The sequence below is a fragment of the Mchenga conophoros genome, linkage group LG18, assembly GCF_057382185.1.
Source record: "Mchenga conophoros isolate Kocher_MC1m ecotype Shallow Benthic linkage group LG18, M_conophoros_male_GT1.1, whole genome shotgun sequence".
Taxonomy (NCBI): Eukaryota; Metazoa; Chordata; class Actinopteri; order Cichliformes; family Cichlidae; genus Mchenga; species Mchenga conophoros.
The window spans coordinates 9,594,080-9,613,932 of record NC_140543.1 but is presented as its reverse complement, the minus strand read 5'-3'; the positions used below and the strand labels follow the sequence as shown (position 1 = coordinate 9,613,932).

The following is a 19,853-nucleotide window of genomic DNA, read 5'->3' as shown; positions in this document are numbered from 1 at the left end:
TTGTTATTGTAAAGACCCTACAATCATATCAGAAACCAAAACGAGCACTTGATGACAGTGGGAAGGAAAAACTCCATTTTAACAGGAAGCAGTCATATCGAACACATAAAATGCACCAGTATATGCAGTTTATATTTCCCCGCCCGCTGACGATGTCATAGCTCACAGGGGATCATCGAGTATCTTTCTTTACCTTTTCCTTACAATGGAAAATGCCCTGAGATGACTGTTGAATGGGAGTTTATGGTGGATTGACATTACCACCCCTAGAGCCAATATTGTGGCTTAGTCAGTAAGCACTGCTGCCAACATGCTTGCAGATACAAGAGCTTATTTGCAGTTCAACAGTTTTCCCCCTCCGTTCTTATTGCAGCTCTGTTGCCCTTGCGTGATGTGTGACTCGCAAAACATATCTCTCAAGCAGTGAGCGTCTGTCAATGTCAAAATATTTCCCGCTCATTCAGTCTGTTTAGCATTAAAATAGATTCTGAGGTGCTCACAGCTCACAAATACCAAAGTAGTTCAATCTCCGCGAGCACTCGCTGCCTCGCACATGGAATCACTGTGCAGAAAACTCACAATCCTCTTTCTCCACGTCATAATCACCCATCCTTGGCGCTCAAACCGCTGCGACTCTCCTTCCACACATCTGTGATTGATTCATGCTGGACAGTTAGTGGATTTCCATCATCTAATGCAAGCTGTGAGTGCTTCGCTTTTGTCCTGCTGTTTGAGCAACTGTCAGCTCCGGCATCGTCAGCTACTAATAACATTTTAGGCAGTTGGCAATCTCTTTGGCTCGTACTATTATTACCACACACTTTGCTGTTGCCTTTTTGAGGAGAAATAAGGACAGTCTAAAAAAATATTTGCACGCAAACCTTACTTTTCTGGGTTTACTTGGCAGCTGTGCAGAGTGAATTTCTGATAGGAATCTGATACCGGCAGGTATGCTGTAACTGCTGAATCGATGCAGGTTTTAGGAATTTATGTGCATCGCATGTGGCAAGATGTTAACGCAATTTTGACTCTCAAAAGGAAATCAAAGTAAGTAAAAAAGGAGCAGCCTCAACAAATCAATAACGTACACAGGACGCTTAAAACTGGCAAGTGCCTTTATTTTCATTCAACAGTACACAAAGAAAGAAAGAAGCTATTTACAATTACAAGACTTAAAATTCAATTATTTATTATTCCCTGCTGATGACTACAGACGATCAGTAGTAGTCCTCTGGGTCAGCTTTATCCCCCTGATTCTGAATCTGCTGCTGCTTCTTGTACAACTCGGCGATCTGCAGAGATCGAGAGGGAGAGAGATGTTTAGAGAGAACAAGGGAGATGAGACGATTTGCGAGAAAGAGGGGAAGCAGGGTGGAGGGAGGGAGTGAAGGAGAGACTATCATGAAGTGAGGTCAGAAACATGAAGAGGAGAAGCTAAAAATATCAGTTTGATTATTCATATGCTGGGCTTTGATGTTGGTGACTCCCAGCTGCTGAGTGCGAGACGGGGGCTGCGCTCACTTGGGCTCATCGGAGTTCGGGGGCGAGGGAGGAGGAAGGCGGGACAATGAATAATGCGCGAACAGCAGGCCCACCCAGAATCAGCAGTATCAGTACCAGTACAGCAGGGTGGCACAGTGAGGATGGAAAACAATGAAACATCACATTATTTCTCCTCCGCAGGATCAAGGTAAAGCTTTGATTCTCAGCCCAAAAGTGGTTGCATCCAACATGTTCTGGCTGGTCTTCATGTTTTCTTAATTCCCTCCGACTCGAATGAGGTTAAGTTTTATTTAAACCGTGCGCTACGTCAGGCAACGTGAACCGATGTGCTGTGCTAATGAGCGTGTGTGCATCTTAACTGATGAAAACTGACAGAAGCATCATTTTAATGCGGCTGATGTTCTGACTTGACTCCCTGCCGTAAACGCCTATATCTACACTCTATAAGTAACAGATGGGCATTGATTCAACTCAGTGAATATTAACATTTTATTGTAGTTCAGTCTTTAGAAATGCTACACAAGTTTGGGCGCAGGTGGTGTTACACTACAATGAACCTGGCATGGATTTTCCCGGTGAGGCGCGGCGTGCGTTTCAGAGCTGGTGCATCTAAGGCGATGCATGATGCAAGAAATCATGTCGTAAAATGTTTAGCAGGGAATCAAACTTTAAAAATCTCGTTTCATTTTGTTGACTTGTTAGAGTCAAACGGTTTTGAACGTAGGGGATCTCTTTATATCATGCCGTGAATCAGAAAACACGGTCAACAGGAGGAGGACATAAAAAATATCAATGTTGTTTTCAGGTAAAAGATGCTCTATAAGTCAGGCTATGAATGATACATGAAAGCAACCTTCAGAAAACAAAACTTTGAGAATACAGAAAGAAATAAACATGGAGACTTCAGTACGAGTTTCAGACATCATAAAGACATTCTGGTGCATGTTAACACAGAAGTGGAGACTTCTGGTTTCAGACACATAGGCCCAACAGACAAGGTAGTAAATTAAACAAAAAACACCTTCATGTCTATTTTGATCTTTTCTACATCGACATTGTAATTGAAGAACAGCTGAAAGTCTGAAAAGTGCATGAAATCACATCTTTGGTAAGTATCTTACCCTAATGTTTAGGTTAATTGACAAGAATTGGACACTTTATTTTATTTTGTGCATTTCACATTTTAAGGGTTCATTATTAAGCTCATTTCCACCTCCATATTTTTAATACTTTGAGTAACTTTGTTTTATTCACATTCAAACCCATATTTGTATTACTGGAAAACAAACAGAAAACAAATGCAAGAGTAGAAAAAAACTGTCTAAAACACAGTTTTTAGAAAAGCACTTTAGAGCTTTAAGCTGATTACTTGTATATACACTGGCACTATATAAGAGGGATTACAGAAGAAATATTTGGCAGTTTTAGCCCCAAGACATAAAATAGTTAAGTACAAGTTGCAGTATTTTATGGTAATATTCCAATATATATCAATATTTACCATTATTTCACTAATAGTACAATCTAGGAGAAAAAACAAAACATAAAAATATTTGTATGTACATGACATTTACTGTATAAAGTATACAGTCCATATACAGTCCTGTAACTCAGGTCAGCATAGTGATAAGAATTTTATATGCTCATGGGTCAGCAGTCAGGTCATTCAGAGGCAGGCAGCAAACCGCTGAAAGTTGATTTGTGTTCTGGCAAAACTTTCTGCGAGTTATGTCAAACACAAATCCACCATTAGACTAAAACAACACAATTAATGGTTTGCGCTGGTGAGCTTGTTGTTGTCTACTTAAATTAGTTTTTCTGAACTGTCCTGTAGTTTGTACAGTACAAATCATGGTTGCTGCCTCACAATATATTTCTCCGAAACCAACACTGCTTTAACTGACTGTAATACAGCTCTGTTCGACATGCAGCAGGAGACCATTACATAAACCAATTCCTGTATATAAAAAAAAGACTGTCCTTGGAGTGCTATTCACCCATGAAATTTTACAGGACAGCTCTTGTGAAGCGACCGTAGTGATGATGATGCTTTTCTATACAACACGGTCAAACAAGCGTATGACTGAATTTTACTAGGCCACGATCTTCCTTCTTTGACCTCATGATCCTTCATATTTTCTAGTCCTATAAGAGATCTGACATGGAGGGGGGACCAGTACTGATCTAATGTACCTGAGCTGCGGCCGTGGCGTCCTCGGGCTTCTTGTCGTCTCTAATCCTAAGGAAGCGAGGGAACCTCAGAGAAATGCCCTTCTCTGGATCCACCTGAAGAAAAGCAGATCACAAGTACAGGCTATTTTTTTGCTGTGCCTTGAAACTTTGGCTTTTAAAAAGTTGGGAAACTGGCTTAGACCACCATAACAGCACATGAATTAGCGAGGGTCCCAGCAAAGCATGATGACCATTCTGTTCATAAGTACCTGAGCTGTTCACATGAGCTGCTCGAGCTTCACGTACACAGAGTGGATGAACATCATTAGCAAATCCATATAGCACTTTTAGTTACATCAAATTGCACTGCTCTAATATCTCAGAAAGTATACACTCTTTTTCAAGCTACTGACTATCGCAGAAAGTTGTAGCCACATTATGTGTGAAGCCTCAGGGTAATCTTACAAATTACCTGTCAAAACCATCCTGGGGATCACGGTATTAAAAGAACTGATACTGCTAATCCTCTTTTTGGTTACTCATCCAAACATCTGATATTCAACTGTTTAAAAAATACGATGTATAGAGAGAACGAACGCAACACCTGGCAAATTTCACACCAGATTTTTTTTAATTAATGGTAGCGTTTTATCCATCCCACTGTTGTCTTACTTTGCCTGCTGTTAAAACGGGAGCTATATTCTGGCAAACCTTTTTTATTTGCGCTGAGGGACTCTGCATCTAACATGCAGCCAAACCACGGGTAATAAACAAGTATCTGTTCTATTAAAACCGGACGCTTTTACAACATTTTTAATAACTCAATTAAGAGGCACTAATTATGACTTTTCACTGTAGGCAACAGAGCATAACAGGCAGAATTTATCAGTGGAAACACATGGAGGGCGGATTAAGACACTGAACTGACCATTCCCATTGCAGCTTTGTAGACCGGAGACAGTGAGAGGTCAGCGCACTTCACCTCCCAAACCTGCACAGCATCCAGCCACACGTCGGGCTCGGCTGATTGGTCAACGCGGTAGTAAGCACGGGGCTTGGGCAGGATGTGCTCCTAGAGAACATAAAATGAAAAATTAATGATTAAATCACTAAATTATCCAATTTAAGAATAAAACGTTAGATAAATGTTAGAAATATGTACCCAGAATTAATGGTGACTTCTTCAAAAGAACTCAAATTTGTTCTTCTTACAGTACAATTATATAAACGTTTCAAACTCAAAACTCTTCAGATATGGACAGCTTGTGCAGGGCACTCGGTCACACATAAAATGTCGTGATTGGAATCCAAGTTGGATGAAATAACATTTTTACTTTTAGCACAGCATAAACTGAATGCATGTAGTCACATAATCAGACAGGCACTACCAGATTACTTTTAGCATCTGACTTTTTAACGCCACTCAGTACCAAGCCAGTTTGCATAAGACAATTTATATGCCCTCAGTTTGTGCATATACACCGAGTTAACTGGATTAGAGGTCAGTTAGTTCAGGTTTATTACATCCCTGCAGCATCAGACGGCAACAAAATCCATCAATAGAGCAGCGTCCACACAGGAAGAGACTAGCAGCAATAAGGCAACCAGCAAAGGAATGTCAATGTACTTCAGCAACATTTTGCAACAACTGTTACCAACAGGTGCTCAGTTGACCTTAAATGACAATATGAGTCCAGCAGTTGCATGAACTTATGCACAGGGCTGTCTAGAAAGGGAGCATTGGGTGGCACTGGCTGTTGTTTAAAAACAGCATAGAGTTCAATACGAGGTATATTCAAAAAGTCCTGGCTTTACACATAAATGTTTGCTTAGAGTTTTAGGTGCATAGTGGGATTTAAGGAAGCATCTAAAATGGCCCAAATAGCTGACCTTAAAAAGGAGTTTGGGCAAATTCAAGTCTGGTAAGTTTCTATTCGTGCCGATATTCTCCTTTCCATGTTTAAATATAGTAAGCAGCAACTCTTCTTATTAAAGCAGCTGTTGAAATATAGCAGTCATGACAATAAAACTTTGACCTCATGCATTGTTTGTCAACTGATATACTGTTAAAATCTCCTTCAGAGTACTTTATCCCACGCATGCACCCAATGCCGTGGGTGTCTGAAGGAAAGCATGAAAAAAGTGACTCATGCCGAAATGAAAGACTGCCATCATTTGAACAGACTGATGAAGCCAGCAGTGTTATGTATCCCACATCTGAAAACAACTAGAGTGTACGTACAGTGTACATGCAAATATGCACAGTGTAAAAATAGGCAATGCATGTACAGAGAACCTGGTAAAAAAGACAGTGATGGAGCGCTTCTGGTTGCCCTGCTGAATTGTGCCGTGTCTCAAAAACCACATCCCAAGAGGCAGACACAGTCTGAGCACTCCCATATTTCTTGGTGGGGGCAACATGATTTCAAAGACACATTATCACACACCTACACGACAGATTTCATTTAGAAGCAGCCTAATATACTGCACTTTTTTTCTCCTTATTTTAAACTCGATATTTACCTCGCAGGCTTCACCGCCAAACTGTTTCTGTTCCCGCGAGGCGACCGAGAAAAATAAAAAGAGCCAACTTCTGCAATATTTAATAGTACCATTTTAACTTTGACACGAGCAATCATTCTGTCAGCGTAGGTGTCAGCCTTTTACAAAATGATACCCATCTTGTTTTGGCGTGAAACAGCCATTTCAACGAATGTGCCTCTGAAACGGTTTAATGTTAACGAGACTGCTGCAGTGTCCACAGAACTGGGTCATAGTTAAATAATTCTGGGGGAAAGAAAGCTCCAGCTGTAGCGGTGCTGTTTCCCCGCACACATTATTTATACTGTGGGCATTCAAGTGACACTCCAATACAGAGTGAATTACAATGCATGAGCTGGTAGGCGTGTAGAGTCTTATAAAATATTGAGTTCTGTCGGAGCTCAAACCTGTGGCCTTTCAGTTATACTTGGGGATACACAGATACAGCTATATAATAGATAGAGTTATTATTGTAATCATTAGATGGGTCAAGTATTAGGTGGAGTTAATAAAACTGTAATATTGCAATTTTACACGCCTTCCAGAGCATCATAATTACACATCACACAAGCCTAAAAAGGTGTGTGAGCTATTTCAGTTACATGCAATTATTCATGTTGATTTAAATGTATTTACACCACCGAGGACCAAGTGAAGAACTCATCTTCGGGGCATGTAAAGTGACTTATTTAAGGTGGAGTGGCAATTATATAATCAAGTACAGTTGTTACTGCTGGGAAAACTGTGCAGTTTGTGCCTGCTGTGGAACATTTTGGCTTATATGATGTGAAACGGTAAGTTGAAAAAAAATAAAAGAAGTTCTACTTAAAAACATTTTAAGCACATGATCAGCAATGACGAGCAGAAGCTGCATTTAGGTATCAACTCTGTTCCAGGCTTATAATGTGAAATGTGTGATCAGAATACTAATAATAACATTTTATCAGTTCACTGAATGAGAAACTGAAATTCAATTGATGATTTCCAACTTTTGAAATGCTATATTTTAGTTATATATTTTAAACCGTATTTGTCCCTTGGTTGTACCTGAATCTATAACACATTGCTTCCACCAGAAGGTGACAATAAGGCATCAAAAGTCATTTTCCAAGTATTATTAAACAAGAAAAACACAAAGAATGCGTGATATTAATAATGATAAAAAAAAGAGTGCTACAGGAATGTTTTTTGCAGGCCATCCTGTGAGTTAGGACTCCACCCTATGCCAGAATCACACTATCCATGAATATACTTTTAACTTGTTAAAAAAACCTGTCACATCATGATAATGACATAAAATGATAAAGTGACGCAACACACGACGATGACAACAAAGTCCAGGCATGTCTGAGAGCGAGAGCAGTGTCATTTTAGTACTTAAAAAGGGAGTTTCTTCAATGACATCCAATATAACATGATAACGCAATATGCAAGAAAAATGTTGCTGCTAACAATGGGAACAGTGAACTTGTTTCACCACTTGAGGCAAAAACACCACCGACTACTACAAGGCTACGAAGGCAGGTAAAGCGAAATAAGAGCAGTGACGCAAAAGTAAACATTCACTCACCTGAGCATCGCTTGAGCACTCACTCCTTGCACTCTATATGGCAAGAAGAGCCAATGGTGGATGGAAATTACTAATGCGGTTACACAGCGGTAACGCAGGACTTTAAGCAACTGGTTAAACAGCTCAAATAAACCCAAGTTAAAACACCCTGGGTAAAAATTATTTTTAGATTTATACTTTATTATGTGATCATATTGTGCAGGCTCCTGTGGAATTACAAGGTTAAGTTGCTTTTCCGGTTAAACTGTGTTAAGCAGTTGCATTGTTCTTTTTTTTTTTTTTTTTTTATTACTTAAAACTTCTGGAGAAAACACTGTCGAGACTACAATTGTACTTACAGTTGACTTATGCCATGTCAGTGGATATAAGGCTGTCTCACTGCTACATTAATGCTGTGAACGCTACACTTCAAATTAGGTAGTCCGTCATCAATGACAGTAACTCAATGGAAAAGGAGGATGGAAAATGCCCTTCATTTTGTTTGCACATAAAAGCTGCTGCCTGCGAGCTAAGATCACCAAAGAAATGTTAAATTCTTTCCCCTCTATTGTCATAAATATGGTTTTTGCAAATTTTCAAAATCTCATGATATAATTGGGCTTTACTGCCCACTACCATTTTGGATTAATGTAGAAAATATGTAGAAAATAAAAGTTCATGGTACTTACGTAGTTTGTTCCTCACAAATTGACACCACTTCTATGATTTTTGAAGCCTAAATGTAATTTTCAGTTAATAATAAGCTACGAACAACTGAATGTGAGTGTCACCACTGCTTAGCTGCTTTGTTCAGATCAATGACACCAAAGTTCTGGAGTCTCATTTAGCCATTTGTTACAAAATGCATCTTTCCTTCAAAAGTGCCAACTCATTCCCAAATCATTTCTGGGAGAGTTTATTTGAATGTCAAATTGTACTTTTGCTTAAAATCTATAACGAACGTGATTCTGCATCAGGCCCCCAAAACTCCACTATCAGTCAGCCTCTAACGTCTACTACCCTTAATCATTTTCAAGCATCAGAATAAAGATTAGACTGAAAAATGGGGGGAGCAGCTCCCAGTGTTACAGCACAGCAACTCGCCACCCAGGGGATTGTGAACCGAGCCAATCGTCTCCCCGTCTCGAGTCCCTTCGGCTTGCAGCACTGCTGCAACTAAAGCAACACGGCCACACCACTGGCCTTCCTTAATTCACCATCCATCACTTTCATTACAAAGCAGCACAGTGCAGGCTCTATTGGTCTCACAAAGAAAAAAAAGAAAAGAAAAAAGGTTACACCACCTTCTAAATCACTGCTTCACTGTAGTGATTCTACACTGTGCAGCAGTTTGTTACACCAAATTCAACCCCTTAATCTCTAAAAGAGATGTTTTAAAAAACCCCACGGTGTTCACCAGGTTTGCTCAGTCTGTATTAAATAACGATTACGTTGTTTTATAAATAGATGACTGTATTTTAAAAACCCCGTCTCTTTTATTCCTGTAAAAGAAGTAATAAATTTAGCTGATAAAGCCAGCAGAATACAAAAATGAATTCACACTCTCGTAACGGCTATCATTTTCAGAGAGCAGTTGTCAAGTTTCTTCAAATGCTTCTGCTGCTCTGCTGCTCTGGAGCAAACCTCTTCAAATATAAATTGAAAAAGAAATTCATTAACCAGCTTCAGAGCACGCCAACACAGTTTCACTAAACACATTTTATTTCATTGGTAAAACAGAAGTGATTCCTGGTGCCAGCCCAGCATTTCCTAAACACACCAAATGAACACCTCTGAAAGGCACGTGCAACTTATTTTAGGTAAGATGTAACACGTGTATAAGCCTAGAGGGTAGAAAACATCTGTAATCCCTGAGCTTATTCCTGTTACTTTTCTCCTTTTGGATAATTAAAGGTATCCTCGAGGTGCTGTTTACAAAATGAAGTTGTAACTTAGGAGTTTATCTGCACACTGGTCCTATTATTTTGATACTAAAATCTTGGTTCATATCTGAAGAGACTGAATGAACAGAGAATATAATCTATGAATGTATAGTTGTGGAATTTCACGGCTTCAACCCCCCAAATACCTCATTGTGGTTTTGATCTAAAATTCACTGCGTCTGTGTTTATGTTACCATCAAGTAAGTACTTATCAAACAATGAATTCAAGTAATCCTAAAGCTGAAGCTTCAGATGTCTTTACACAGTACTGTCATCTGTTATCTCTGAATGAAGTCTGTTAGATGGGATATATATATACTTCGTATGGTCTCCTCAGGCACACAGCTCTGGCTTTGAGTGGAGAAGCCGGCCATTCAAACCTTATGTTTGCGAGGGACAGTCTATCAGAGCAAAGCTAGCTTCAAGGAAGCACTAAAAAAGCCAATTTGAAAAGACTGTACCAAGGCCCAGTATAAGACAAATAAAGATTGTTTTGAAATCACACAAAGCTAATCTTGTTGAGTCTACAGTTAAATATTTGGCTCCTGTACATTTGCGATTTAAAAAAGAGGAAGAAAAAAAAAAATCAAGACATCAATGTAAGGAAACAACAGTGTGGCTGTTTAAAGAGTAAGTGCAACAGCCTTGCTGTGACACTTTACCTTTAAGAACTTGTAATGCTGCTCCAGATCTTCATCCTTGAAGCCTGTCCCGATCTGGAAGAGACGAAAGGAGATAAGAGGCACGCACACATCTATATATATATACACACACACACACACACACACACACACACACACACACACACACACACACACACTCCGTCTTAGATGTGTGTGAGGCAGCAGACATGAGGCAGCAGACATTTGGCAGCACGCTGCAAAACAGAGAACAGCAAGAAAATCCCTCCCTACACCACGAGCATCTTGTCTGCCTACTTCACATTAAGCAACATGTCACCTCTCAAAAGACCTGAGCCTGCTGAGGCACAAGAATCACCCAATGAATAAGGGGGGAGGAAAACAGGCTGGTGTGTCATGCAAATATAGGATTTCCCAGCTTACAGATCTGCATGTATTCTGCAGATCTCCATGATAGGCTTCACTGTGTGTTTTATAGCATTCAAGAAGATTTGGAGGTTAATCCAAGCATGTGTTCATGCATTTGTTATCTGTGCTGGCCAAGTCTTCTACCAAGCCGACTGCAATGTATTTTTAAGAGCACCTGTTCCACATGAAGTAGAGGTAAGCTAATTACTGTACAACTAGTCTGTTTTGTGGATAATCAGAGTCTCCCAGCAGCTTAATCCAATCAATACAAGGGTTTGTGCGCAAGTTAACAAAAGCAAACAGCAATGCTCACAAACATTCACATTTTTTAACACAACAACAACAACGAAGCAAAATTAATTATTATATTTTGGTAGTTCTGGGCTGAGCTTCCTTTTCTTGATGACCACAGCCAGGTCCACATGTTTGATTTGCCCGATTGTTATGCTGGATGCCCTTCCTGTCACAGCCACAGAGGGATTTGTTTGTTAGATAAATATTTAAACCACTACATTATGCAAACACTCTTAATTTGATGATTTAATTCTTGGTTTTATAACTCAAAACACAGGGAGATCACTGTGAGCTTCATTGCAAGCCCACTGACTCACTATGTTGCAAATTTAAAAAATATATTTAATTAAAACATGACAAAAACCAAAGAAGATTAAAAAAATATCTTGACTTAGGTGGAAATGAAGTACATGAGCAGCAACATGGACAAGCACTTAGCACGGTCACAGCAAGAAAATTCCTGATTCAAACGACTGCTTGGGAATGCCCCATCCAATTGAGGGGAGTATGGAGCGCTTACTGTGGCTGAATGGGTTCCCTGTGGTTTCCTCCCACAAAGCCATGCTTGGAAAGTTAATATATCTTATGTGACCATCTGTGAGAATGTGGGTACATGTGGTTGTATCCACATTTGCCCTGTGATGGACTGAATAGCTCAGAGTTAATAGATGGAAATCTATGGGTTTTATTTAGTTTTCGCCTTGCCAAACATGCCCGAGGAGGCATCGGTTCATTGAGACCGACTGTATGTCAAATGCTTTTACAAAATGTTTGTATTTTTAATACATGGTCTAAATCCTGCCCCTGACAACTAGCCCTAATATTACTTTTAGTAACAAACAAACACTGAAACTAATAAAAATGGATCCAAAACTAAACATTGACAGCTGTGCGTCAATGTCCTCGTCTCTTGCACGCTCTGCATGCCTATTTTCTTTCTCCCGTATGTGGGAATTTTGCGTTTGTGAGGTGTGTGTGTGTGTGTGTGTGTGTGTGTTTTCAATTTCTTCATGGTGGAGAAAAGGTTGTGTGGCTCAGGTCCTATTTGTTTGGCAGCACTTTTCTTTTCCAATACGCTTTCTTATTTTTCTATTTTGACGAAAACCTCTCAGCTTGCTGCTCTGAGTCATTCCTGCCTGCCTAATATCAAGCTCCTGCCAAAGACCGCAAACTGTAAATACACTTCTAAGGTATTTTAATGGGCTCACAGAGACAGACTCAACAAACAATCATTTAATGAGATGCGTGTTGACATAACTACCAGTATTTGTTAGAAAAACCTAGCAGATTAAAGGCTACATTAATAAACTGTCGACATAAAGTGGAGAAGACTGAGATTTAGATCTTGTTTTCCTCAATACTACAGTATTTCAGTACTGGTCATTAACAAATTACCACTGAGTCAGTCTTAACTGTGTATAAGTGCTGGTTTCTCATTGTGCACAATTACTTTACAAGCACTTGTTTTAATCATTTAAATGACTGTAAATAGCTAAATGTATCTCTCAGCTGTCACCTTCCATTTCATTAGTGTCCCTTTTCTTCTCTGTGACAGCAGCCTGTGTGAACTGTGTGTCCACAGCAGCAGCACTGCTCCCAAATCTGCTGCTCACTCAAGGACACTTCACAGGACATACAGGTGAAATTACATTTGGGAGATGGAAATGTGGTTTAGATTCTGCTTTCGGCTACAGAGAGGGTTACTGAAGTGTACAATGTCAAAGACAAAACATTTATTCCTTTGTTGTTTAGCTGACACTGGAGAGCAAAAGGAAGATGAGTGCAGCACACAGGAGAAGTGGATGCTGCAGTCACATGGCACACACTGACAACTGCAGAAAAGATTAACGGCGTGTTTCCATGTGCTCACTCATCTCGTACACATGTGAAAAAGTATGTACACTCCAACTTTACTGAACATAGCTGTCCACGTGAGACGTTTAGACAGGAAACATGATCTGAAGTATTTTTTTTCTTTCATTGTACAAAAACAACTGCAGGAGTTGAGTGCTGCTCAAACTGAAATGCAAGTTCAACACGTTACATGACTTTCAGACCCATCTAATAATACGTTTCAATTAAGCCCAGACATTCAAAGCGAACTATCAGCTTAGCCTAGAGTTGGATGTCTCGAGACCGATACCCTCTTGGTTTAGGCGGTCTTGACTACAAGTCTAGCTTAACCACAGTTAAAGCTGGTCATCTTAAACAACAAAAAGCCTTTGAAAGCTAAATGCCCTTTAAAGAAGTTGCAAATGAGTGGAAAAGAAATCAGGAAAAATGTTAAGACTGTTTTACAGTCACACTTCACTTAGAGCCGTGGGAAGGGCCTTGAAGGTGGGGGTGCTGTAGTGTGTTACAAAGGTTATCAGTCCTGCAAAACACCCAAAACTGAACTGAACCGCTCAGAACAGCCGAGAAAAAATACAGTGGCTTGCACACAACAGAACACTAAGTAAACTGCACACGACGGACACACACATCAGTCATACTATGGGGTTTGTTAAGACGAAGCAGTGAAGACATACAATAAAACTATTTGTGCACTGCTGACCAAAACCTATCAAAATATGGAGCCAAATTTATAAGTACCCTTTTGGTAACAAAGGCAGAACTGTGAAATTACTGCTTGATTACAATGTTAAACTGCACAGCGGCAGCTCATAAGCCAAAGTCTGACCTTCATCTGGGTGCAGGTTATAATACTCTAAATGTGACTTGGTGCTCAGAAGTTTAGGCAATAAATGTCGATGAGGACATTTAGCTAGTGAGAGGTACTGGCTGATAGCTAATTTTGAAAAATGCACCACTTCTAGGGATGTCCAGTAACGTCATTTAACCATGATGCTTTTATAAGGGGGAAACAAAAGGTACTTTTGTTTATTTAATTTAATTTATTTTACCCCCAGTTTTCCTTTTGCAATTGGAGGTGCTGCACCACTGGCAATACCCCCACTTCTCTTGGCGTTGGTTAGGCTGATATCAATGCATTTGTTCACCAAAGACAGTTAAATGAGTCATTTGATTGATTTGGTACTTTCCTTCTGAAGTAGAGCCTAAAAATAAGTCAACAATGCAGCTATATGTGATCTAATGTGTCCTTGAGGCAAGAATAGTGCCACTGAGTTGTGAAAATTCTCATGGTGACCTAAAAAATTTAAGACAGTTTAATAATCTTTAGGCCTTTTGATTACTTGTTAAAGTCATTTTAAGACTTTCTAAAGACCCTGTAAACACAGGTGACCTAAAGTAATGCCTGACTGCCTCAGTCAACTGAAGGGCCTCCTCTGTAAACATGGTTTAAATGACGCCCTTCGTCTTTGAGAACTTTTGCTGAAATTTACTGTTAATGAAAAAAAGGCATCTGTCCAGAAAACATTGGCTTTGTTAAGCCTTTACGTCTGTGAGAGTGTCAGCAACACTTACATCTTTCTTTCCCATGTTTTATGTGTCAACATGAATAAAAATGGAAAATGAATGACACTGCCTACAAAGTCCAAAATGTTTCCAAGCCTGATATATAACAAGTAGCCCAATAAGTGCCAAAACATCAGTCAGTCAGCTTGCAACTTAGTTATACAGTTTTTGGCTCTGGCTTTTGAAGACTGTCCCCGTGTATTTTTAAAAAATATTTTTAAAGTTACTGTGCATGGAGGAGGTGATGCTCCAACATGACTTTAGAAAAGCACAAAGTGTAACTGCCAAGTTGCATGTCAGAGAATTTAGTCAGTACAGCACATATTGTATGGGACATCACGCCCCGCCTACACATATACCCCATGTCATCACAGTCATCCCTCAGTTCTTATCCTCGTCATCTCGCTAAAAACATTTCTACTGAGTTGGGATAACTATCTACTCCTAGTTATCTCTGTTGTCTGACTGCTTTAAGTTAGTTTAACTAACCCTGTTGGTGTTAGCTTCCACCGCACAGTTGGTGTGTAGTTTGCCCGCAAGGCGCCAATTTAGAGTCTTCCTGTGCAGTGCTTTGCTTTGCGTTTTGGTATGGATGCTAAACAGAAGCAAGGAAAGCAGAAATCTACTGTTCGCTCCTGTCCTCTGAGACGCTGTTTCTCTATGCACAACAGTGATCATCACGGTCACTATGGACGATACATGGAGCCGTCCCTGGCTGCTTATCTGGCCCTGCCCCACGACCATGGTGCCGGTGGCCCTGCAACACTGCTGTCTAAGCACAACAGATTCTCCGCGTCACAGCTGGATTCATCGAGCTCATGCTTTGCGTATCTAGCCAGAGGTAGAGCTCTGTGTAAACAGAGGCTGTCCCACTGGATTACAGAAGCTCTCTCACCGGCATACAGCACCAAGGGTCTCGCTTCGCCCCAGGGTATAGGAGCTCATTCCACCAGGGCAAACTCCTAGGCTCTTTTTAAAGCTGTAACTGTAGGTGATATTTGTGCTGCAGCTAGTTGGGCATCACCGCACACTTTTGTTTGGTTTTATCATTTGTACATTACAGCTCATGTTGTCCTTAAGATGCTGGTGCTCCAACTCCAGTTCAGTAGCTGCTCTGCAGGGCATGTATATATGTCCCATACTATATGTGTTGTACGGAGTGAATCAGCTGAAAGGGAACAGACAGTTACTTTTGTATCTTCTGTTCCCTGAAGGAGAGGAACGAGGTCCAACACAAGGTTCCTCCGCCCCGCAGCTTGGCTTGGTGAAGAGCAGCTATTGAACTGAGGGATGATTGACGAGAGGGGCTATACGAACGCATGTCATCACAGGTCAAAGGTGTGAATACAGGTTTCTTCAGCCAGGACACACAAGGGCATGATGTGTGTGTGTTGTACCTGTCCTTCTGAGAAGAGAAGCTATAGATGTAATTGTTTGTTCTTCACATAAATGAGCTCAAATAAAACGGGGGCAAGTGCAATACACAGTTGGAGATTTTATCTGATCTGAAATTAGCCAAACTCTGGACAAGTGAGAGTAAGAGTTGGGAGGATTAAAACATATGAGCAAGACTGGACGCTGCAGGCCAAGCTGACAGGATAGTTGTAAACCTGTCACCTCTGTGGCTCATTCAGCATTTTTGACATTTGGATCTTTGAACTGGAAAACTAAAACAAGGAATTACTGACAATGTACTGAAAAATTCTCCTAAAAATGAAGGATTTTCAAGCATCCATCCATCCATCCATCCATCCATCCATTCGCTTCCGCTTATCCTTTTCAGGGTCGCGGGGGGCGCTGGAGCCTATCCCAGCTGTCATAGGGCGAAAGGCGGGGTACACCCTGGACAGGTCGCCAGTCTGTCGCAGGGCTAACACACAGGGACAGACAACCATTCACACTCACATTCACTCGCACATTCACACCTAGTGACAATTTGGATTAATCAATTAACCTATCCCCACAAGCTGCATGTCTTTGGACGGTGGGAGGAAGCCGGAGTACCCGGAGAGAACCCACGCAAACACGGGGAGAACATGCAAACATTTTCAAGCACTACAAATAAAATCAACACGAGCAAAAGAAAAGATAGAAAAATCAATGAAGAGCTAAAAACCAGACTTCTTCTACAATTTTCACTCCATCTTTTGTTATCCACAGCTTGGGAAATAATTATTTCACCCACTGCCGAATTTGGAACTGTTCAATTTACAAAGAAATGAATGGTCTTTAATTTTTATGGTAGTTTCATTTTAATAAATAGAGAGACCACCAACCAAAAATCTAGAAAATGAAACCCATTACATAAAAGTTATAAATTGATTTGCACATCACTGACTCAAATAAGCATTTGATTCCCAAACTAAACAGTACTTTTTGGAAAAAACCTTGTTGGAAAGCACAGCGAGGAAGCTGTTTCTTGCAGTTAGTCAGTGGGTTTACACACATCTGTGGAGGGATTTTGGCCCTTTCTTCTTTATAGAAAGTCTATAAATGTTTTAGGCTTCTTGGCTGTCGCTTGGCAAATAAAAGCCTCAGCTCTGTCCACAGATTCTCTATAGGATTGAGGTTTGCAGAGGTCACTCCATGACTTTAATGTGCTTCTTCTTCCTTTGCTGCCTTAGCAATATGTTAAGCGATATGCCGGTCATTGTTACACAACCCATTAAAGTGTTCTGGGTAAAGTAAAGATGTTCTCAGCCAAGATTTTCATGGCTCCGTCCAGTACCCTTATCAGAAAAACAGCCCCAAAGCATAACATTTCCACCTCCGTGCCTGTCTGTGAGGACAATCTTCATACTCAGGACCGTACTCAGCATTTCTCTTCTTCCAAATACGGCAGAGTTTGATTTTGGTTTCATCTGACCACAGCACTTCCTCCCTCGCCTTCTCTGAATCAATTAGATTTTCACTGGCAAACACCAAGTACTAAATCATGTTTTGCTTGGGGACAAAATACCTATTTTACTCACTGACATGCAAATCAATTTATAACCTTTACGTGTTTTTTTTCTGGATTTTTGGTTGATGTTCTCGCCCCATTAAAATGAAACAACTACAAACATCACAAACTGTTCATTTCTTTTTAAGTGAGCAAACTTACAAATTTAGCAGTGGATCAAACAATTATTTCCCCCACTGTACATCTGCCTGGCTGTACTTACTCAGGATAGTGACCTCAAATATGAACTCCATTTACAGATGAAAAAGCTTGAAAAAGAGAAAACTACCAGCATTGCCCGAAAAGTTAACGTGGCTCTTTAACGGTCGCTTTAACCTCCATCGGCTCCACTGGAGCATCTCATGGGCCAAAAGCGTAAACGCTGCGGTTGTACCAATGAGCTCCCAGGTGTGAATGTGTGTAAGTAGATGTTGTAGAAAGAGTGTGTGTGTGTTCGCTGCTCTCTAAATCCCTTTTCTCCGGATAAAGACATAAAAGTTATAGAGACGAAAAAAAAAATGGAGATGAAAGGTTTTAGGAGGACAGAGGAGAGGCTGAATTTATGCTCTGTGCTGGAGTGATACTCTGACTTGTTCACACTGTCATTATCTCACACACGTACAAATACACACACTGAAGTGGTCACGCATGTTCCAATATATGCTTACACCTTATTCCAAGATGCATCCAGTCACACCTCCACACTTGTGGACACAACGATTTTCCTCTAACTCGGATTTGAGGGGAAGCACGACAGTTCAAAGCACGAAACAGACTCAAAAACACAGCTCCCACACACATAAGAGGCAAAAGCAGCACACATACACACAGAAAAACCTTCGCACTTAATTAACACTCCACACTCTAGAGCACCTTAATACAAAGATGTGAAATATGCATTGCACAGAAGACAAACAATAAAATATGTCAAAATTAATTATCTTTAAGCAGAAAATTAGCTGCACTATTAAAGACCTTTTCTCACTATCCTCCCACACATCACACGTTTACATGCATCAAAAGCCACAGGTCAAAATTTAATTACACTGATTAACATTTTGAGTTTAAGGACTCAACAGCTGCCTGGAAATGTTGACACACTTGTTCTGGATGAAAATATTAAAATAGTGTCTCTGGAGACGTTTAATGTGGAACACCAGGAATGCAAGGCCATTCAAAGATGTTTATAGAGCGAAGATATTCCTTACAGGATGCCTATGTTTTTTTTTTACATAGACATAAGACAAAAAACACACACACACCTTGCAGACGGACTGGAACTCTTCATTTTCTTCATCGTAACAAGCCAGCAGGAAGCCCCCATAGGTGCCTGTCCTTTTTCCTTTCCCCAGATAGGCCCCAATCACACACAGGTCCACTGTGTCTCCAACTCCCTCCAAGTAGTCCTTCTTCAACTGGGGGAGGATAACAGCAAGCGAGAAATACATTCATGTATAAATCACCCCATGTTTTGGTCATTGTTCAACACAGGCAAATAAAATGTGCGACTTTAAATGTCTGCAATTTAAAAATATATATATTATAGTGTATGAACCGTCACAGTTTTTGAATGCTGCGTGAATTAGTTGAAAACCTGATAGTTTAAAAATGTCCTCCAGAAATTCAAACTCAGTTAGGATGAAACCGTTTTAAACAACAGTGTAATCAACTTTGGTGTGCAAAAAAACCCCCCCAAATTCAAAATCTGTTACACTTATCTGTGTTTATATTTCTGAGCAGAAACCTGAGAAAAAAAAATGTCTGTAATTAGAATACCAGGTACGGATAAAAAAAATCCTAGACTTTGATGCTGAAAATCGAAAACGTTATTTCGACTCGGCAGATATTCCTTTCAAGGCTGTCTCATCGTGCACCTCTGCACACCTTTGGTGTTAAAGGCATTTTGAGATCACCCTCTTTCAGTCCCGTTCCCTCCCCTTGTTCTTGCGCTTCTATGACGTATACTGGAACTTCTCCAGTGTGAAAAAATGGCGCTCGTTAAACTTGACCATCATTTTGGAGAAAAGGAAGTCTCAAAAAGGTCTCAAGAAAGCAAATCTGGTGAGCGAAGGCTGTCTAGGTATGCTGAGTGCTTACAGATGCTGCTGCAAAGTTCATGTTTCTGATTAATCTTTTCACTTGAACAGAGCTAGGCATTGAAAATCTCACCATTAGAGATGAAGTCACAGTCCACATCCATGTGAATATCAAACTTATAAATCAGTGACATAGTAATTCATTTTCCTCATTAGCACCTCATGGAATTGGTCATTATTGGTATTAGTATAATAGTAAAAGTATAATTAGTAATATTAAGGTCTCAACCAACATGATCACCTCATCTATGATCATGCTCATCTCCATCTGTATGCAACATGTGCTAATAAATAATTTGGCATTTCTGTAAGTTTGTTGAATATGAAAAATCCAACAGAATCAAGCTA

The 19,853-nt window shown here is 40.2% G+C and overlaps 1 protein-coding gene across 1 annotated transcript in view; it reads right to left on the bottom strand.

Annotated features, from left to right (window-relative positions):
* Nucleotides 1-1,101: 1,101 nt before the first annotated feature.
* The window catches only part of lig1 (ligase I, DNA, ATP-dependent), a 62,959-nt gene continuing 44,207 nt past the window's right edge, over nucleotides 1,102-19,853 (bottom strand). The window contains exons 23-27 of the mRNA XM_085256090.1: nucleotides 18,672-18,824; nucleotides 10,371-10,424; nucleotides 4,604-4,747; nucleotides 3,697-3,789; nucleotides 1,102-1,292 (exon numbers count right to left, since the gene is read on the bottom strand). Coding sequence (XP_085112216.1) covers nucleotides 1,218-1,292; nucleotides 3,697-3,789; nucleotides 4,604-4,747; nucleotides 10,371-10,424; nucleotides 18,672-18,824 — 519 coding nt within the window. The 3' untranslated portion in view covers nucleotides 1,102-1,217. The remainder of the gene's footprint in view (nucleotides 1,293-3,696; nucleotides 3,790-4,603; nucleotides 4,748-10,370; nucleotides 10,425-18,671; nucleotides 18,825-19,853) is intronic.